This window comes from Aspergillus luchuensis, chromosome 3 (genome assembly GCF_016861625.1).
Source record: "Aspergillus luchuensis IFO 4308 DNA, chromosome 3, nearly complete sequence".
Taxonomy (NCBI): Eukaryota; Fungi; Ascomycota; class Eurotiomycetes; order Eurotiales; family Aspergillaceae; genus Aspergillus; species Aspergillus luchuensis.
The window spans coordinates 3,602,720-3,623,557 of record NC_054851.1 but is presented as its reverse complement, the minus strand read 5'-3'; the positions used below and the strand labels follow the sequence as shown (position 1 = coordinate 3,623,557).

Genomic DNA, 20,838 nt, shown 5'->3' with positions numbered 1-20,838 from the left:
GGAGCATAGTAAGTATGCCTGCCTGCCAGCCCTCTCTGATGCGCCCAAAGACAGCACAACTGCTACAAAGTACTATCGACGCACTTGTGTGCTTCACTATGTGACGATCTGTGTTCAGTATCCATTTGGGTAGCTTGACCCATCCATCGAGCATCACTTGCATATTCCGTTTCATTGTTGTCCGTCGCCCAAACAATGCCACTGTTGTCCAACTCTCCTCTTCAGGGCATCACCGAGAACCCCGGGGATGTCTGTGCGCTCCGCTCCATCTTCAACTCGCGTCTAAAAATACCTGTACTTTCTTCACGGCTCATAAAGTCCCAAGTTCAGTCTCAGAAGAATCCAAAAAGAGTCCGGATCAAAATATCCAACATGTCTATGCTATCCAAGAACAACGGAAAGTACATGGACCGTGGTAGCGAGTCCCCCTCCCAGTCTATAACAGCTTCACTTACATATAGCCCTATAAATAACCACCACGCAGTTTCTATTCTATATCACACCATCACACCATCCCTCCTTCCCCTCTCCTGGGCACACCCCAACCCAACCCTCAGCTTAGGTTCATCGCGGTGCCCCTTTCGCCCAGTCCCGAAGAACATTCTTCCTGATTTTCCCCGTACTCGTCTTAGGCAGTTCCGCCACCACCTCCACCTCCCGCGGAAGCATGAACTTGCTGATTTGACTTTGGTTCCGGGCCCAGTCGATCACCTCTTTCCCCTCCAGGTGCCGACCTTGCTTCGTGGTTACAAACGCCTTGGGTCGCTCTCCCCAATGTGTGTCAGGCACCGCCACCACGCCCACCTCCAGAATGTCCGGGTGAGTCACCAGCATGGATTCCAGTGCGACAGACGAGATGTTTTCGCCTCCTGTACGACGTTAGCATGCACCGCCCAGACTCCTACAAATGCTACCACAATAGTCAAGGGGTCCTCATACCGCTGATAATGATGTCTTTGGCTCGGTCCAGGATCTGGATCGCTCCATCGGGATGCCAGACAGCCAGATCGCCCGAATGAAGAACGCCACCAGCAAAGAGCTTCCGCGTCGCCTCGGCATCTTTATAGTAACCCTTAGCACAGATGTTACCGACAAACGCAATCTCGCCAATCTCCTTGCCGTCTTGCTTGACGTCGATGATGGTGCCCTCAGGCACATCCGTCTTGATGACCCGCGTTGGCAGACTGGTCAGGAAACCATGGCCTTGCCTGGCCATCCTCCGGAACTTCTCGTCTCGTGGTAATTGATCCCATGCGGGTAGCATATAGCACCTGGTAGTAGGACCATACGTCTCCGTCATACCGTAGACATGCACGGGACGCAGATTCAGACTGGTCATCTGCTCGAACAGATGAGGCGTAGGCGGACTACCCGCCACTTGGACGATAACCGGTGTTGACAGTGGCTCAGCATCCGGATGATTGCAAAGCAGCGTGTTCACCGTAGGGGCCGCATTAAAGTGGGTGATGCCCTCCTTCTTGAACAACTTCCAAATCTGCCCATAGTCCACCTTGCGCAGACAATAGTGCGTACCACGCGCAGCAGTAACAGCCCACGGAAACGTCCAACCTAGAAAACAATATCAGTAACCATCCACGACATGCAATTGAGCTCAACAGTACCCACCAACAGCATGAAACATCGGCAAAATCCACAAATACCGACAACGACCATTAAACACGTTCAACCCAGACTCGACCACATTCCCCAAAGCAGCCAAATAGGCACCCCGATTTGTATATTCGACACCCTTCGGCCGCGACGTCGTCCCACTCGTATATGCCAAAGCAACAACATCATCTTCCGAACCAGCCTGAGCCTGCAGCCCCTCCCAGCCCTTATTTCCAGTAGCTATATCGTACTTGAGACCTTCCAAAACCGCCTCGTCAAAGGGACCCGACAATTGACCCTCCGCGGCATCGGTATCCGTATCAACGATGATGGGAGTCTCCGGCTTCGCCTCCCTATACACGCGCAGCAAGGGCAAGAATTCCTTATCCACAATGATCACCTCCGCTTCCGAATGTGTAAATATATAAGCGATATCATCTTCTTTGAGTCGGTAGTTCACAGCTAGCAGAGCGTAAAGCCGTCAGCATGAAACCCCACATCCCGAATAACAAAAGCAAAACACACAAAACAATCAGAAACTAATGAACTCACCAATATTCACCGCCCCGGCGGCCCCAATCCCAAAAATAGACTCCAAGAAAGCCGGGGTATTGGGACACAGAATGCCGACTCTTTTGAACCCGCGCTTCTTCAAGAAATACGCTAATCCTCTTGCTCTGTCTGCAAACTCGAGGTAGGTTCGTCGGAGTTCCTGACCATCGGATGTGATGTGGTAAATAGCTTCTGCCTACAAACCACCAAAAGAAGACACCATTTAGCCACCCACAATTCGCTAACGTTTTCAATTGCGCCTATTCAGTTTGGAAAACGATATAGATGAAAACTCACATCCGGTTCAATCGCCGCCGACCTCTGTAGGAAATACGCGGGCGAAAGTGTGTGGAAGTTGACTTTGTTGTTCTTGCTATTTTGCCCCTGATCTGTAGAAGGGCCTTGGGGATCGGATGTAGATGGTGCGGAAGAAGAAGAAGAGGAAGGGATCAAATGGCCTAAGAGGCCGGATAATCTATCTTTGGCGGAAGACATGGTTGTGAATTGATTCCAAGGGTGGATGACCAGCCCTACTACTAATTAATGTTTGGAGATTTGTGGAATTACTGGCCAATAGAGAGGAAGAAAGAGGGGATAATCAAGTGTGTGTGTGTGTATGTGACGAGAAGAGAGATGTGATGGGGAGAAGAGAAGGAGGCGGAGGATGAGAGGAGGAAAAGGGTTTGATTTTAGTGAGGGATACCTCCGGACCGAGGGGTAATAAGACTAATTACTACTGGGTTAAGTCGTACTACAATAGACGGTACGTAGTAGTAATAGTAGCCTAGGTAAAAAGAGAGGAACAAGATGCGGGGGAAGGCAGATCATCAATCGCCGTCGGTAAGCGGAGACGGAGAAGGGAAAAGCGGCGGACGGGGACCAATTCTTGGGCTGGGCTGGGCTGGGGCTGGAACTAGTGCCGGGAGGACCATTTATACCCTAACGAAGGTCTGTTCAGCAATACTTGTTGTATGATGAGAACTTTGAATATCTTACAGAAGGGTCACTTTTACTATTATTCACAGGCAAAACTCAATTCATTTATATACTCAATACCACAATCATACCATCATTACCTCACTAGACCCATTGACAGACACTGATACATTAATAAACTGTAGAACTAAACTCACCGGATCCGGATCCGTTTGCACCCACAGTTGCTGTCTGTAGTAGTGCCTGTCTGTACCCACTTAGTTGAAGCAATCTCCGGACCGAGTTCAAACTATGGTCAATTGGTCACACTCTTCGCATGCCCGAGCTTTGAACCCTCTTTATAACCGAGGTATACTGAAGAAAAGAAAATACGTAGTGTGCGGAAACACATACAGGGATTTTGCTTAGTACAGACCGACTGAAGAAATTTCTTTGTGTCAGCCAATGACCAGCCAGTCATATCGCAAAGCAGCGCTAATGGCCTCTAATGATCAATTGGACGAGACCGGTGTTTGAGAGTCTGCAGCTATGTTAGTGCGGAATGATCTGAGGAGGATTATTTAATCTATCTAGATATGAGGTAACTAGAAATCAGACAGATGGTCACTTAATACGCCAGGCCTTATTAAGTGTGTCGGGACCACTATCCTGAAAAAGGTGGATCCCTGAAATTCCCTCCGCTGCCCAGGCGGTGTCGTGATCTATCTCTACTAGGTATTGTCTACTATCTGTATCGGTTATCGTAGGAGTGGATATCGGAACTCCAATGGGCAAGTTGGGGGTTTACTGGGTCACTGATACGGCTCCTAGTGACGTCCTACGCATCATCCGGACTGGCAATCGGTGGCGCTCAGGGCATCATTCTACACAGCAAGAAAATAGGGGCAGCATCGCGTGGGCACGGCATGGTAGGTGATGAAACATGGAGCCTCGTCCGGCATCCTGGGTAGTCGCATATCGCAAATCAAGTACAAGATAGGCAGTACTCTCTCGCTCTCTCTCCGTCCGGGGGCGGGCTAGAAATACACATAATTGCAAGGGGCCAGTAGCAGTAGTAGTAGCGGTGGTAAATGGTGCATCGGATTCGTCACAGCAAAGTCATTTGAACTCTTGAAAAGAAATTCTTGGATTAAACCGCCACGGCGCGAAATAACGGGTCAGCTATTTTGAACAACCTCTCATCCCAAGTGACTCCTGTATTTTTTTTGTAGAAAGAATCGATCTCTCCAGCCTCCATGTGCGTCACAACATAAGAATTGTGGTATTTCATGAAAAGGTAGGGACAGTGAGAAAAAGGTCGATCGGTTTGCTGTCCATCTTCTTCGCAGAGAACCGTTTCGCGATCCCATCCCATCCCATCACAAACACAAGCAACCAGCCGCGCAACTAGGTATCTAGTATCCGAGGGAAGCGAGCTGGCTCTTGGTCTGCTCGTTAACACCCGCCGACTTCTGGGCGTGGACGAGTTGGCGGCGAGCGGCCTTCTTGCGCTCGTAGTATGCACTGCTCTTAACCTTTCTGCGCTCCTCAAGTCTGTACAAGTAAAAAAAAGGAATCCGTTAGCTTTCTGCACCCAATAATTCCAATATCTCCCCATATCATCCTCTCCAATGCAGCATAAACGTACCTGGCAACAACGTCCTGGTACTTCCAGCCAACCTCGTGGCTGAGACGACCAACGGTGCAGTACTTGCGGCCGGGGCGCAGGCGGAGAACACGCAGAGCCTGGGGAACGACAACGCGCTTCTTCTTGTCGTAGGGGGGAGGAACACCCTCGAAAACCTTCAGGCGCTCCATAGCGGCGGCACCACGGGCGGTCTTGTGGGGGATCATGCCGCGGACAGCCTTGTAGAAGATGCGGGAGGGGGCACGGAAGTGGAAGGGACCTGTAGCGATTCAGCACTCAGCCCCAAAAAACAATCAAGCGTCGTCTTTCCCCCCATCGTAAAATGGGGGAAAGTCATCGGGTAGTCTCACCTCCGCGGGTGGGGTTGAAACGAGTCATCTTGCGAAGGTAGGCGTGGTACTTGACTATATCGCGAAATCCAGGTCAGCCCGTCTGTCCACCAGCACAAATGTGTTGCTTGTTCCTCCACAGCTATTCCATGCAATTGTCGATGTCCTCCTCAATATGCCGATGATCGTCGCACAATTCCCCATTCTTCTTCCCAATCATCCCAAAGAGAAATCCATATTGCAAAAGAAAATCGAAAAAAACCGGGTCGGACAGAACATACGCTTCGCGCGGAAGAACTCGCCGGAGATGTTGAGGGCTTCACATCTCACGACGACGATCTTCTGACCGTTGAGCAGCTGCTTAGCAACAGTGCTGGCCAGGCGACCCAAGAGGTGTCCCTTGCCGTCAATGACGACCTGCGAAAAACCCAAGAACTCAAGTCAGCGACAAATTGTACTTTTGTATATATGTGTGAATTCCCCGACTCCAGAGCCCTGTGACGCCCTCTTCCTCTTGACATGTCTTTGTGTGTGTATATTCAATTTCAAGGAGATTGTATGTATATGTGGATGATAGGTTTCGGGATGGGGCGGTACGCACGACTGGCTCGATGGCGGACATCCTGCTCTCTGTCACCGGTTCAAAAAGGATATATCCAGCGAAAGGAAGAGCGCTGCTCTAGGATACTCCCTTGGGATGTATGTTGTCGGCGGTTGTTGTCGTTGGTGGGCTAGGTTCAACGCACACAACGATGTCGGATGAGTTCGCTGGTCGTCGCTAAGCGAGCGGCGCTACTTCCTCTTTGTGCGGGAAGAGCCCCGTTCGAGGGCCACAGCCCTAACGCCCGTGGCTTGTAGGTCACGTGAACCGTTCCGGATCGTCAAGGGGCCCTTTGATTTTCCTTATCTATTATGGTTGTTATTATGCGAGTCCTAATGTCCATGTGGTTTTGGGTTTGGCCATGGAGGTCTGATAGGTTGGCTTAGTATCACATCTACTTATATTGGGTGTGGTGTAACTTTTTCACCCCTTGGATGGTAAACTTCATTGTGACTATGCGTGCCGTCATGTTCCATCGACATTAATGCTAAGTCCACCCCGCAAATACTGTATCGCGACACTAGATAGAGACCCAGTCTTCCCCCAGACAGTCCAGGCACTCCTTATTACTAGTACTTAAATCCAACAATATGATTTTTCCCACGGTCGCATTCATGCTCAAGAACAGCAAAGAAACTCCTATTGTAACTCAAATCAGAAAATGACCTTTGATTAGCATAGGATTCTTCTTATTATCTAAAAGAGTAGGCGCCATATGAACAAGATCTCCGGATCCAGCGAGGGTTTGTATATTGTCTAGAAAGCAGAAATTATTGTATACATTAATATTAATATCATCAAGTACGTTTTGGCGTCTTCAAATGCCGGCCTTTTTTTGTTCAGCGAAAGAATTCAAACAACCCGTAACGCCCAAGTAAAACGAATCCAAAAAGAGGGCATTAGCTATATGTTCTTGGCGTGTATATTCTTGAACATCATGCGGCGTTAGAATGTCCTGTTTCTAATCACATTAAGCGGTGACATTCACCTAGTATAAAGGCTGATTTGCGTCGTAAGTGCCCCTCGCAATGACCTCTTCGAGAGGCCAACGGGGAGGCTCAATAATCCTAGGTCCCTTCGAGCTATCGTGTGCAGACAATGGTTCCCTCAGACCACCTGCAATGCCTGAAGAGAATTTGATCTCCAATGCATCGCCTATTTCATCGCACGCCTGCAGGATGCGATCCAGATCGTCTTTAGTGTGCGCGGCTGAGATGCAGAGTCGCGCCCGTGACAGCTCCAGGGGCGTGGCAGGGTATGTCACAACAACCACGGAGATCTTGCGACGCAGCATTTCTCGAGAGAAGGCGGGCATCTTGGCCGGATTGTACAGCATCAACGGCACAATAGGAGAGTCATCGTGTCCGTAGACGATGAAGCCCAGTCTCTTCAATCCAAGCCGAAGGTAGCGCGAGTTGAAAGCCAGGCGCTGCATCCGCTCGCGTCCCTCGCCCGGGTGAAGAGGATCCTCATCAGCAATGAGTCGCAATGAGGAGTAGATCTGAGCCAGGACAGGAAGCGACGGGGCTTCTCCAAAGATTTGACCAGCGTTTGTGCAGCGAATCTTGTCAATGATGGCTCTGTCGGCCGCGATATAGCCACCGTTCGCCCCGAAGGACTTGGTAAACGTTCCCATCAGGATGTCGACTTCCGCCGGGTCTACTTTGAAGTAGTCGCAAACTCCGCGTCCGTGACGTCCAACAGCTCCAATGGAGTGTGCCTCGTCAACAAAAAGGTGGAACTTGTACTTCTTCTTCAACGCCAGTATCCGAGGAAGGTTGCACATGGTACCTTCCATAGAGAACAGTCCCTCCACGGTAACAAGAATTTTCTTCCACGGCCTATGCGTGCGAGGCTGACCTTGAGAGATTGCCTCCCTGAGACGCTTCTCGAGGTCGGCCATGTTGTTATGCGCGAAGACTTGAATAGCCGCGCCAGACAGACGAGCACCAAACCGGATGGACGCATGATTGAGTTCATCAGACAGGATCAGACATCCCTTTTCCATTATGGAGGGAAAGATAGTCGCATTCGTCACAAAGCCCATGGAGAACACAACTGCGGCTTCTTTTCCCACAAACCGGGCGATTTGATCTTCCACCTCTGCATGAAGCTTCGTGATTCCTCCCTCGGGAGTCGATGCAATGCAAATGCCATCCCGGCGGAGTACCTCCTCGGCATAGTCGGTGCATGGGCCTTCCGACTGAGCAAAACCCAAATAATTATACGAACTCAGGTTCAGCGTATCCGTCGTTGTGCCCGTAAGTCTGAAATGAAGGTTGTCTTCAGTCGTGCGGTCCAACAGCGTAACATGCCTGCCCGGAACACCAACAATCGGCCTCTCAAAACAGTCATTAATCCGTTGCTTCAAGCGTCGCGTGTAGAAACTCTCGAAGTCGCTATACAATGACGCATAGCCATTCTGTGGCTTCAAGTGCCGGTAAGTATGGGAGCGAAACCACTTGTCCACGAAATCATGGAAATGGCCGAGAAAGATCAGCACGAGAAAGCTGACGTAGGTGGTCAGGACGACGAAGTACGGAGGCTCATCAATGACCGGGTCAGGGATCTCTCCACCGGGATGCTCGCTGGTGTAGAGATGCGACGGGTCGCCCAGGGGTCCGAACTCGGCGTGCTGCTTGGCTAGCTTTCGAATCGCTTCCGGGTCGGATGGTGCCTGGTCTTGGGTTACTGCTGTCGTTCTCATGGCATCGGGAGAGCAGCCACTAACAGCGCGAAGGGAGGCCACAGCAGTAGAATGAGCCGTAGGGGAGTCGGGGGATACACCGGGATTGCCGCCGCTGATTGCTGCATCCTTCTCGGGGCGCGCTTTACTGCGCTTCCAGCGAGGCATCATGAAGCAGAGGGGCTGACGGTAAGTTTTCAGCCACAACTAGCAATAATATTGATGCTGAAGAATGCAGCTAAGATAACGGCGGCTGGGCAGGGTGAGGTGAGAAGGGGAGGGGAACAGGGAAGGTTGTATCGTGAGGTCGCTGAAGCGTGATTCCTCCATCATGTAATGGTGAGAGGCGGTTCCACTCGGCTTGTTCGGGGGGTGAGATTGGCGCCCGATCATTGGTGGCTGATGCCGGATGCCTCCGACGGGCCAGGCGGAGACTTTCGGAGTTCATTGGCCAGACCGCTGACTCAGCATGGCCTGATGGCACATGGGCGCAACTTGTTGCATTTCCATCTGCTGCTGCATCATGTTAAAACACATAATGAGAATATTAGCCAGGCTTGTCCTTTTGTCAAGGTGTACAATCCTCGGGGTACCGTGCTAAAACATTCTAGCAAATTCTGTGCCTAGGGCTGACATCCGTATATGGACGGCAGCTGATGTTGGACGACAACTTTAGAGTGACGGCAGCATTTGAAACTACGCCTTTGTCACTGCAGCTATAGTCCGCTCCGCTTTAGGTAACACAGAACGGCTTCGCTAAGCCTTCACTGAAATAGTAACGCCATCGGGCTGTGCTGACAGCTCAACACGAAGGGGCGTCGGGTCAGGAAAAAAGCATGAAGATGCGTCGAAAGACACGTTTTGTCTGTGTCTCTGATACGCACGCCTACACGCCGTCAGAGGCCGGTTTCAAGCTTCCCGCTGGAGATGTCTTAATCCATGCTGGTGACCTCACCAACCATGGGAGCGCTGCTGAACTGCGTAAGACAATGAGCTGGATTGCTACAGCTGACTTCGAAGTCAAAATCATCATTTGCGGTTGGTCTCCCTCCCGCCCAGACTGCTAAATCTTGGGCCTCTAAGTACGGTCTTTGTTGTCCGAGAAGGCCACCCGTAGGGCTGAAGAAGATTGGGAACACTGATGGTCAAAGGATACGTACTGAGTACCGGTAATCATTAGGAAACCATGATATCACACTAGACCCGGGTTTCTACGCTGAACACGGGTCTAGCTTTCACGGCCAACATCTAGAAGATACCCAGAAGTGTCTGGAAATAATAACCCAAGCATCACCGTCGATAGTCTATCTCAGGCACCAGTCAGCACTAATCCGGTTGACCCGGCCTAACGGCCCAAATACCATCTTCAAGGTCTTTGGCTCCCCATACTCCCAGTCACCTGGAATCTGGGCGTATGGATACGAGTCTTCAGATGCTAATGCGCTTTGGAACAGCATTCCATTGGACACGGATATCACCGTGACCCATACGCCGCCTTATTCGCACTGCGATAGCCGAGTTGAAGGCATTTCAGTCGGATGCACAGCCCTGCGGGGTGCATTAAGCAAAGTTCGGCCATCACTAGCAGTATGTGGCCATGTACACGAGTCGCGAGGCTCGGAGAGGGTGCGATGGTATTCTTCGCAGGGATCGTCATCACCAACGGTAGATGTCCAAGAGCATAAGGATCCAGTTATGCTGCCTGCCCCGGGCAGTAAGAAGCAGAGCCTAGTCGATCTCACGGGCAAGAAGGCACCCAAAATCAATAACAATTACTTTGCCGGCAACAACCTTCGAGCGCCAGCCAGTCAACTGTTCCGATCGTCACAAAAGGCCCTGCTGTTACCGTCTTTTGAGTGGCCACCTGAAGGATTCCAAGGCTCTGAAGCCGATCAATCAACGTCATCCTTCCGGCCTTTGTGCTTAGAGGAAGGACACACTGAGAATGAAGACGGGTCTAATCCAAGGCGACGCGAAACATGTATTGTCAATGCGGCCATCGTGGCGACCAGTTGGCCGCATCGGGGTGGGAAACGGTTCCATGCCCCTATTGTGGTCGATCTAGAACTACCAGTCTGGAAAGAGGAGAAGGGAGGAAATGAACCCCACGGCTAGAATGTGTAGCTCATATCGTGTGTCCTGAATGGCCAGGTTAGCATTGACTCCGACGATTGGCTGTGCAAGGTGGAATATCTCTTGTCGTGCAGCAGGCAGCTTGAGCTTTGACCTGCGGTTTGACGTATGGCCGACCGTTACGGGTGGGATGCATCACTGGCTGCCTTGGATTTGGGAGACACTTCAGCCATGTAGAGCACTCCGCCCCATACTGTTTTGAGTATATACACCGGCCTGGTTGGGACTGGTTGTCGGTCATTGTAGAGGAGCGGGCATGAGTTACGCTGTGACTCAAGAGCAGCAAGGCGGTGGTGTGGTGGTGATGCTCCCTAGCTCCCTTGCTCTTTGTCTTGTGTCGGGCCGTCATTTGATGAACCAGAAACCCGGGATGGAACAAGTGGAAGATCGGGAAAGCAGGGGCAGCGTGGTAGCTGAGGGGATGTAAACAGCACCATGATCACTGGGAGCTTACGTTGAAATTAATAAGCAGCAAATGAGAACGGCAGTTCCAGGTGTCGAATGGCCATGAAAGATCATCTGAAACGTGATGTGGGTGAATGACATCCTTTGCTCATTATAGTAGACTGGAGCAGAATCACCAAGTCACTCTGAGACGGGTATGGCAGTACGAGGACTGTGACCAGAGCCAGACGGAGACAGCCATGACCATTCCTTTGAGCATACACCAGTCAAAGTCCAGGAGTAGAGACTGTTCAGAACAGGCCGCGGAATGGAGGCGCTTGATGCTGTCCTATGAGTGACAGTGATGAAGTGTGGCGGGGTTGAGACGGAGCATCGGGTCCTACCAACCCCTACTTAGGCTCCTGACTGCAATGTGTGAGCGGACCCTGTGAGCCCATCTCCCTTATTGCTGCGTGCATGAAGAACATCAGAACACCAGAACAGCTCAGGAAAGTGCCGTGTACTGTGCTGCTGTCTGCGTGGAGAATCAGATCGTCCAGTTATCTGTATCGTTATCGACGCCCCTTACCCACAGTGGGTCTTGGATAGTTCACGATTTGGGAAGAAACCGATCTGCTCCGCTACAAGCGATGATGTCAATCGGGTTGGCTAATCTTTTGATTAACCTCTAAGTAAGGATTCTGAAGCGAAATAACCAACCACGTTACAACTGAACATCCTCGATGGTCTAACGGTCATGATTTCCGCTTGTCAATCCTTAATAGGAACAAGCGCGGGAGACCTGGGTTCGACTCCCAGTCGGGGAGACTTTTTTGCCCTTGAGGCTTTCGCAAGTGCGCCACAAGAACCTTCGACTGACCCTTTTGGTATCGATTGTTCTTTTGGTCGAGACAGCACCACGCATCGCTTCCTAGATGGACTTGATTCAATCGCTGAGACATCCTACGATCGCACAGCACGAGCACCGAGCCACCATCTCGAGCACCTGACTGTGTCGCAAGGTGGCAGACGACTGGTCGACCTGATGCTGCGGATTGAACCCACACCGTCACCACTTCCTCCACTCTTCATTGTAGTGATTAGCTGTGCTAGGCATGAGATAGTTTTTACATCCAGAGTCAGCTGTGAAGGCAGAAGCTGAAAGGGTAAAGAGATGCGTACGTAGGCAGCCCGCCCGTAACGACGCTGCCGGGATCAGGGCGTGGGATGAAACCGAGCAACGCCACAGAACTGAGGTTAGCGCGCTAAAGAGGCCTTGATATCCTTCCATTCAGCCGTAGCCACCAATTTGTGATGGGGCCGGTGGGTAACGATCGATTCTCAAGAAGGCTAGGTAGCCGCCAAACTGGATCGATAAGATGCAGTTGGGTTGATATTCGCCAACATCATTGGTGGTGGGCGCCGTGGTAAAAAACCCCGGGTGCAGCTGGCTGATGAGGGGGGGCCTGTTTCGCAATGCTTACTGCAACACTAACATTGAACGCGTAGGTAACCTCTACCACGAGGCACTTGGGACCTCCACACCCCACATGAAGGCCTGCATTGGCGGATGATGTGAGCCAGCAAGGTACGTACCATAGGACATTGTGGTCAGCAAGTCTCACAGGCATGGGCCTCACAGGAAGCCCCCTGCTTATTGCCTGTCACCCCCAAAGGAACAGGCCGGGATTTCAGCGTTCATCGGAACGTGTCATACGAATGCTGTAGTAGTACACACCTACACACCATTTCGGCTATGGGTAAATGTCGGGGCCGCATCAACCGACTGGCTCGGCCTGGCAGACAAAACAATGGGCGCTTCATCTGACAGCGCGCCCGAGCCGACGATGGGTCCAGAGCCCGGGCAAAGCTTTCGAACCTGAGAACAGCTGCTTTAAGCTCCTGTTAACGTTTTGCATCAATCCTGCACTTGCGAGCCTTGACGAAGAGCTGGAGCACCCGCGCCCCTTGATCCAAGGCTATTGAGAGCGTCTCATTGGATGCGCGGGATCGCGAAAGTGAAGCAGCACCATGCAAACTAATGCCGGGACAATCATTGCATGGACAGCGGGCGCAAATTGTTGGCTGAGCCGTGTAGCAGACATCGGGTGCAGATGACTTTGCACAGGGTCCAATTACTCCTTCGAGAACAATCAGCTCGGCGAGGAACGTTCGGTGCGGCGTGTCATGAGCACGGATAACCTGGGGGTGGGACAGGCGAGATAGGCTGACAGGCCATTGCGTGGTACAAGACAAGCCCTGCAACCACTAGTTACGATCCCAGGATGGGCAAGCCAGCCATATTGCCATGCTCTGTATCAGCCGTTTTTAACTTTGGCCGTTTGATGCCGATCAAATTGATAGATCTACACGATTCGGGGCCTTACCCCGCGAAACTTGCAGGATACACCTTGTGACAAAAGATAACCGTCGCGATGGATGGAAGACCATACCACTGACGAGCATTCATGGTTTTCCTTTTCCTTCCCCTTCACAGCCGTGAGGAACCAGATGTAGTAGCTAACTAGTGGGTAGCACTAGTTTCTAGAGAATCAGCCCAGGGACAGAGACAAATGAAAGGCGGGACCTTCCGGGAACAATCCACGGGACTAATTCACGCGCGCCCGGACCGGATCGATGGATAATGATGGACTGTAACCATGGACGACGCCCCTCCAGGTACCATAACCATTATGTTCCTGAAGTTCAGTCAGCCAGCCGAGGTACCTTTTTTTTCCCTTCTTCCTCTACCCCACGCATAGGAAGAGGTATCATCCCTGTACGAATGAGTCCATTTTGCGATGGGCTGGTTCCACTCCACCGGACTAGTCCATTCAAAGTAGTAAGGATGCTGCTGTAGGAGCAAAAGCCAAGAGGAGGAGGAGGAGGAGGAGGTAAGAGGAAGGAGAGCAGCGAATTCGCTGAGCCAATTCCAGACAGACTGCCGAACCCAGCGCATCGTGTCCGGTGAGGCGACCCCAAAATAGGATGCAGCTAGCAGAGCGCATACGCAGGTGACTGCTGATGTGATTGGATTGTAAATCCCTCCCGGTGAAGGGCAAAGGCTGTGAGCATTAATGGGGTCAGCCTATAAGGAGGCAAAACAGACCCAAGGTGGTGTGTGGGAGTCGATCCAGTCAGTGGCAGTTTGCCAGTCGGCGTTTGGGAAGGAAAGTGAGGGAAGTGAGGGAAGTGGAGGTGGTGCGGGGTTTCTTTTCCTCGCGGCGTCTTTTTGGTGGTTGACAACTCGGCCTGACTGGTCAACTCCCCCCGGTGCTGAGGGAGAGGGTGTGTTCCGATCGAAGCAAACGTCGTTGATTAGTTGGTGCTGGAAGTCTCGGTGATTCAATCAGAGCAATGAGAGAGGAAAGATTTTGTTACGACGTACTACCATAGGTACGGAGTACTTATGGGAGGTAGTACGCAGTAGATACTCCTACTTGCTAGTCATTATCAAACCTAGAAACCAAACAGTAGTAGTACTTACTGCTTAGTAGTAACTAGATGCTCACCAGGCAGAGAGTGCCCTGTTCGGCTACTATTTACTACTAACCTATTACTGCTAGTCAGTTACAGAGTACTACCGGATAGATAGATAGTTTACTCCATAGAGGGACATCTCCTCGTGGAAAAGGCCCCGCAGATCAATCAGGCTGATGACTGACGGTCGCAAAGTCGAATTCGCTCATCTGCCGGGGACCACCAGGTGGATGACCAACAGACACTGGTCCTGCAGACACCCATGGCTTAGTCTCCTCTGCGTCGTAACTTTGACGCTAGCAATGGGACAGGCAAGATGGATTTCTGGCCAAGCGCCCGCCGTGACCGTGATGAAGATGTGACTGAGAACGGCCCAGCATCTCCCTCTCACTCGATGCCGCAGTTGCACATAGGGCTTCAGGGTTTGCGAGAAGACAACATGATACGAAGGTCAACAACAGTCAAGGCTTAGATACTACGAGTTCTTTCTCTCTTGTACCTTGAAGTCTTCTCTCGCCAGGTACTAATCCCTCCAATAAAAATGGTTCCTTCAAGGATCGGAGATAAACCCACGGTCAAACACCACCGGGGTATTTGTACCACATCAGGTCCAGTTTCATTTCCCTTCGTTTGCAGGATGATACGTCTCATTCTCTAGATCACCTTCTGGTGGCTGTTTTATAATAATAATCTTCGATCCTGTATTCCGTATTCTTATGCCTCCTGTGATCTACTTTTTGGACATTGTATGAACCAATTGTCCTGTCTTCATTCCTGCCTTCCTCCTGAAAGGCATTAATGATTGACCGCTCCTTGCCAATCGTTCATCGTTGGTTCTCCATCGTTGCAACTTGCCTGTTGACGGTTGTTGCGGTTGTTCCTCGCAAAGCGGGCCCTTGGGCTTCCTGATTGTGACAAGACCCCATCGTTGGTTTCACTTTCCCACTTCACCGCTGCTTTGCAGTCCATCTGTTGGCTCGCTCTACACCAGGAATTCGAATGCAGAGAGTATCATAATCATACTACTCTCTTCAGAGTCATCCTTCTGCTGCTCCTCCTCATCATAATCATCATCACTCCCAAGACATTCACGAGACGATCCGACTCTTATATCGTCATTGTTGCCAATCAATCCTGTTTGAATCCAGTTGTCCCTCCCTGCTGCTACTCCTGCCCACTTCTTATACCACCGATATACTTCGCATTTGGCCTAAACCCCAGCAAGGACAATCCAACCAGACGCAGCTGGTGGCATCATCGAGCGTCTTCTAGCTTAAATCATCAGCCATTATTCATCGACGTTGGCGTCTGACCAGCTAACTCCCTCACTCGACCAGCAACCCTGACTAAACGTGGTGCCACTTCATCTGACCATCCTTTAGTCTTAGTCGATTTGGCTGCTTTTTCTACTTTTAGCTTACACTCTTCCGGTCTCCAGTTGAAGCAGCGTGGCGCAGTGTGCTTGGGTCCGATTGTTTGGCGGTATTTGCCCGTTGGGGGGAAAATCCCTTTTGATTTTCTCGCATTTTCCTCTCCTTCTCTTGAGTATTTTTGACTTTTTCCCCTTTTGCCCCTCAGCGCTGGTCGCCTCTCCCGACCAGATAGGAATATCCCCCCCTCTTGATTGAACTGGAGTGCATCCACTCTGACTAGTACTAACTTCGGGTCTGGTTTGCTGGGCGAAATTACCCGGGCCAAGTACTGCCCCCAGCTGTTCCCCTCTTACTTTTTCTCTTGGGTACTTGGGAATCTTCCTGCCATACAACTTGGGGATCCATCAGTAACCATACCTAAAACCTACCAACTAATTCATTATTATTTTGGGTTATTTTGCCTCGCTATTTCCCTTCCCCCTCCCCCTCCCCTCCTCCACCCTCTCTGTCTCTCTCTTTGGTTTAAACCCGCTGCACACTCCAAACCAGACTCTTACTAGTGACTTTTATTCTGCATGGTTCATATTCTCACTCATCATACCTAAACTCCCCGTGTCTCTCCTTTTACTCATTATTACTCATTAATTTCACATCCCAATTCACTACAACTGACTCCCCTCCTGCCTTGCCGGTTTCACCCTACCTTTTTGTCATCCTGCTTCTTCCCCTTCTTTCGTCTTCGCCGGCCTTCTCCATGAATTGGCCGCATATCCGATCGGGACAATCCTGACTATGCGCCATTGATCGTCGAGCACCCACGTCACCCCATCGAGCCGTCTATCCGCCCGCCTTGTCCATCTCAGCGTACCTTACACATCCGCGCTATCGCTGCAACCCTCCCGGCTTCGCCTCCCTCCGTTCAGGTACTTACCGCTTCTGCTGTCCTCCACGCTTTCTTATACAACGCCACACCGCGGCACTTGTCGCTTTCTTGTCGCTCTGCATTTATCATCATACTGTCTATTTAAATCATCTGTTGATCCTGCATTGAGGCTGGTTTATATGTTTTCTACCCCATCTTTCACTAGTGTCTTACACAGACCATCATGGCAGCCGCGCCAGATATCGATCCATACGAAGTGTTGGGAGTGACAAGGGATGCGGCCTTGTCGGATATCAAATCTGCTCATCGCAAACTCGTGTTGAAATGTCACCCCGATAAGATCAAAGATGAGTCGCTGAGAAGCAAGGCTCAGGATGAATTTCAGAAGGTGCAGCAGGCTTACGAGACGCTTTCGGATGAGACGAGAAGGGCCAAGTACGATGCGAAAGCTCGGCTGGCTGAGTTGCGTCGCCAAATGCACGAACAAGGCGTACCGGTCAATGGTACCTCGGCCTATGCCACCCCGCGCGCCAGCGCCCCTCGCGAGTATCGCAACGGACGGTACTACGAGGAGAGGACGCCGGCTGATGCAGCCACATATTCCGATGACGACCTCCAATTCTCCGAAGAGTCGCGCTCAACGTCCCGAAAATACGATGAGTACAAGAAACGATATTCCTCCAAACCCCCGAGCGAGAAGAAGAAGAGCAAGAGTGATGGCCCTAGTACTCGTGCGGCGAGGGATATGGCTCGCGACAACTCGAGGACGACCCACAGCAGTCGTGCCAAATATCGTACCAGGGAACGACAACGGGATGCCTACGAGAAGTATGAGCGGGCCGTTCCGTACAGCGACTCCGAAGACGATGGCGGCGCATCTGACTCCAGCGCCTCGTCCACGGTTTATGTGAAAATTAAGCGCCCCTCGGAAAGGCGCAACCGGGAGGCCTCTTCTCGAAAGTCCCGACCGGCGGATCTCCCGCGCCGGCACACGTCGACCCGCTACGACGACGAGTACACGGATGAATATGAGTCGAGGCATGAGTCGAAGCATGACAAGCTACACACCACCGCTAAAGATTACATTGAACGCTCCAAGGGATCCGTTCCGATCGAAATCGACAGACGTCCGCAAACCTCCCGCTCGCCCCCGCGCAATCATGGCTATGAATCCGCCGATCCAGAGTCTTCCTCGTCACGACACTCGGGCCGCACAAAACGACCGAGCAAGGAAAGTGTTCGTACCAGTAGTTCTCGCAATGGATCATATGAGAAGCTCGGGTCCCAGGCCCGATCCTACGAAGTCAAGGTACCTAGCATGCCAACTGCGGCAACTTCACCGTCAGTGAAGATTCCGTCTTCTGTCCGGCCGTCCCTTCAGCCCTCGCGCTCTGCGAGCGCTGCACAAACCCATTCCCGCCCCAGGGGAATGAGCCGCGAAAACCCACTGCATAACATGGTCCATGAGGCGAGTCGGACAGCGAAACTGCGAACGGACAAGTACGATTCGGGCTACTCGAGTCCGGGCACGCCAGAGATGGCAACCGGCGAGAGTCCGCCCAAGTCGACTCGCTACAAGATTGTGACGGAACCGGACACCGTGCTCAGAGAACCCAGCATACCGCTACCCCAGAAGTCCCCCAGATACGCAAGGGGGGGTTCACCGCCACGTCAAGAACGCCCTATGCCGAAGCCTCCCGTTCGGAGTAGCACCTACACCTACCCCACAGAACACATGCGCTATGAGTCTGCTGCTCGTCCCAGTGTGTCCCGACACTCCTCAAGCCGGCCTGTGTATGGCGAGGTTCGCTCGCCCAAAGACAAAGAGTACAGGTATGCGCGAGAGGTGGGGCCAGATTACATCGCACCCCGCGATGCTTACATGCGACAGCCATACGGGGAGTACCCGGTTCCGCCCCCTGAACGGCGGCAATCCACATATGCTGGATGAGCGTCAATGATGACTTGAGAAGTCAGGTCTACAATTGACCGCATCTGTCGAACTACCAGGTTGCTGCAACAGCAAACCACCCTCTTACCCCCACACCCTCCCCGCTCTAGAAGCTCATTTTCTTCTCCGATAGTCTCTGAGCACCCGCATGCCTTGACGTCTTTCATGTCTGACCGTTGGACGTCAATACATGCCATGGCCTCCCAGCTATCACTGTTTTGCGTATACGGTCCATGTTCGATGAGTACCATGTCATAATTTTGTCATTTACCCCCTTTCGATTCTGATATTTTCGCCTCCCCCTTTTTCTTCCCACTACGATATACCTGTTTTTATTACTACTATAACAACATCCGCCACTCAGTCGGCGCACGGACCAGGGCTATCTATCTACCCTGTTGGTTGCATTTTGGTTTATACTTTTTGGATTATTTGGTTTTGTTTTTTTGGATGGTGTGGCCATGAATGAATTTCACGGCGGTGGGACTGAACACATTTAGGAGTACATGATGACGATCACGAATGACGAAATTGATGTTGAAATGTGTGGGTGGGCTTTTTTTGCATTTGCATTTGCCCGCTCCTATTTACTACAGAGGAAAGAAACAAACAGACGAACCATAGACATGGAAATATTTTTTGTCCTTTTTCCGTATTCCTTATTTCTCACTTTAGGTTTCTTAGGCAAAAAGAACTGCCCCGGGATCGGGTATCTATGCAGTTCGTATATTAGTATATAACTATTAGTTGTTCGGACTTCGAAGAGATTCCAGTGTCCCAATGGTTAAGGCTGCTGATGATGATGATGAGGTTTGGGTACATACATACTTACCTATCATTCCACTGATGTGGATATAATATGATGTAGGTAGTAGCATCATCTTCGGTATATACTTCCTGGCGATTCTATCGGTGAAGTCATACATCACACGTTCACCTAGTAGTTCATGATACACGTGAGACGATATGATGATAGAGAGAAGTAGTATGATGGCATCGACTACCTGGATTTTCATCATGCAGACAGACAGACAGACAGACAGTATGCTCTTTCGATTCTAATGTATACACCACCATGATTATACGTACATATACCGAGGGCTAAGTAATCACATGAGAAGCGAAGAAGATAGTATTTCCCAACTACCAAATAAAAAAAACCCCCGATACGAACGTAATCAGACAACCCACAGATAAATATATACATCAAACCAAGTGTCACCTACTGATATATATATATACAACATATCTAATCTACTAACCACCACCCCCTAATCCACCCAACCAACCCAATCCCCCACCCGACCCCCCTCCCCAACGCCGCAGGCACACCATACTTGAACCACGTCGACACCCTCCAAACATCCGCCTCAGGCACAATCACACCTTGACTCTTCCAATAATCATCCACCCCTTCGAACCCAAGATCCTTCCTCCCCAAAAACCCCCCTACAGCCTCCCAAACCAACCCACCCACGACCTCCACCCTGCTCAGAAAAACCGAATGACTAGCCCCCACCACCTCCCTATACACCAGCCTCCATCCCGGAGAACACATCCCCCTCGCGATCCCAACACCCCACCGCTGCATCAGCACCGGCAACCCTCTATCCCCCTCCGTCCCGATATACCAACACGGAACGTCCTTCCACCCCGCATACGAGAACTCACCGCCCTCGAACAGCGCTTTCAGACTCTGCGGTCTGAGCTGCGAGACCCAGTAGCGGGCTTCTTCCTCGGGGAGGTCATGATAGAAGAGTTCGCGGGGGGAAGTGACTAGTTCTGCGAAGCCGGTGGTGTGGTTTGCGCGCCAGGAGGGTGGGGGGTGGCCGAGGAAGGGGTCCATGAAGGAGAAGCCGGTTAGGGTGAAGCCGGAGGCGATGAGGATTAGGCCGATGATGGTACCGGATGTGGGTGTTTGGGGGACTGTGAAGTCCTTTATGGCGCTGTTGGCGACCATACCGCCGTAGGAGTGCGCGATCAGGACGACGTTGCGTCCGTGGTGGAGGGTTTCGGTGGTGATGGCGGCGCGGGCGGCAGAGAGGTCATCTTTGAATGTGGCGCTGGGGTCGCCGGTTGTGGAGGGGAGAGTGATGGTCGTGCAGTTGAGGGTTGGGTGGTGGGTTTGGAGGTGAGTGATGAGTTTGGTGTAGCAGGTTGGGAGGTGCCAGGCGCCGGGGATGAAGATTAGGGTTGGGAGGGGGTTGGAGGTTGTAGTAGGCATTGTAGTTTATATAGTAGTAGGAGGAGGGATAGTATGTTTTCGAGATAGTAGGGGCTCGTGTGGAAGCT

At 51.4% G+C, this 20,838-nt stretch overlaps 6 protein-coding genes and 1 non-coding gene across 7 annotated transcripts; 3 read left to right on the top strand and 4 right to left on the bottom strand.

The window, feature by feature from the left end:
- Window positions 1–564: 564 nt before the first annotated feature.
- Window positions 565–2,658, bottom strand: AKAW2_31216S (putative AMP-binding domain protein; the record flags this gene model as incomplete). Its single annotated transcript, XM_041687816.1, has 5 exons — window positions 565–869; window positions 940–1,569; window positions 1,627–2,073; window positions 2,164–2,359; window positions 2,461–2,658. The coding sequence occupies 5 exons, from the start codon at window positions 2,656–2,658 to the stop codon at window positions 565–567; spliced, it is 1,776 nt and encodes a 591-aa protein (XP_041541663.1).
- Window positions 2,659–4,493: 1,835 nt separating this feature from the next.
- On the bottom strand, window positions 4,494–5,677 carry RPL16B (60S ribosomal protein uL13; the record flags this gene model as incomplete). Its single annotated transcript, XM_041687815.1, has 5 exons — window positions 4,494–4,632; window positions 4,727–4,985; window positions 5,077–5,130; window positions 5,337–5,472; window positions 5,657–5,677. 5 exons carry the CDS (start codon window positions 5,675–5,677, stop codon window positions 4,494–4,496), a joined length of 609 nt encoding a protein of 202 aa, XP_041541662.1.
- Window positions 5,678–6,644: 967 nt separating this feature from the next.
- LCB2_2 (putative serine palmitoyltransferase 1) lies at window positions 6,645–8,513 on the bottom strand (the record flags this gene model as incomplete). Its single annotated transcript, XM_041687814.1, has 2 exons — window positions 6,645–8,333; window positions 8,388–8,513. 2 exons carry the CDS (start codon window positions 8,511–8,513, stop codon window positions 6,645–6,647), a joined length of 1,815 nt encoding a protein of 604 aa, XP_041541661.1.
- Window positions 8,514–9,178: 665 nt separating this feature from the next.
- On the top strand, window positions 9,179–10,457 carry AKAW2_31213A (metallophosphatase domain-containing protein; the record flags this gene model as incomplete). Its single annotated transcript, XM_041687813.1, has 2 exons — window positions 9,179–9,380; window positions 9,523–10,457. The coding sequence occupies 2 exons, from the start codon at window positions 9,179–9,181 to the stop codon at window positions 10,455–10,457; spliced, it is 1,137 nt and encodes a 378-aa protein (XP_041541660.1).
- Window positions 10,458–11,596: 1,139 nt separating this feature from the next.
- Window positions 11,597–11,686, top strand: AKAW2_t30019A. The gene has a single exon. It is a non-coding gene; the product is annotated as a tRNA-Asp (tRNA).
- Window positions 11,687–16,818: 5,132 nt separating this feature from the next.
- On the top strand, window positions 16,819–18,546 carry AKAW2_31212A (uncharacterized protein; the record flags this gene model as incomplete). Its single annotated transcript, XM_041687811.1, has 1 exon — window positions 16,819–18,546. One exon carries the CDS (start codon window positions 16,819–16,821, stop codon window positions 18,544–18,546), a length of 1,728 nt encoding a protein of 575 aa, XP_041541659.1.
- Window positions 18,547–19,795: 1,249 nt separating this feature from the next.
- AKAW2_31211S (alpha/beta hydrolase) lies at window positions 19,796–20,770 on the bottom strand (the record flags this gene model as incomplete). The annotated part of the gene is made up of 1 exon (XM_041687810.1): window positions 19,796–20,770. The coding sequence occupies one exon, from the start codon at window positions 20,768–20,770 to the stop codon at window positions 19,796–19,798; it is 975 nt and encodes a 324-aa protein (XP_041541658.1).
- Window positions 20,771–20,838: the final 68 nt, after the last annotated feature.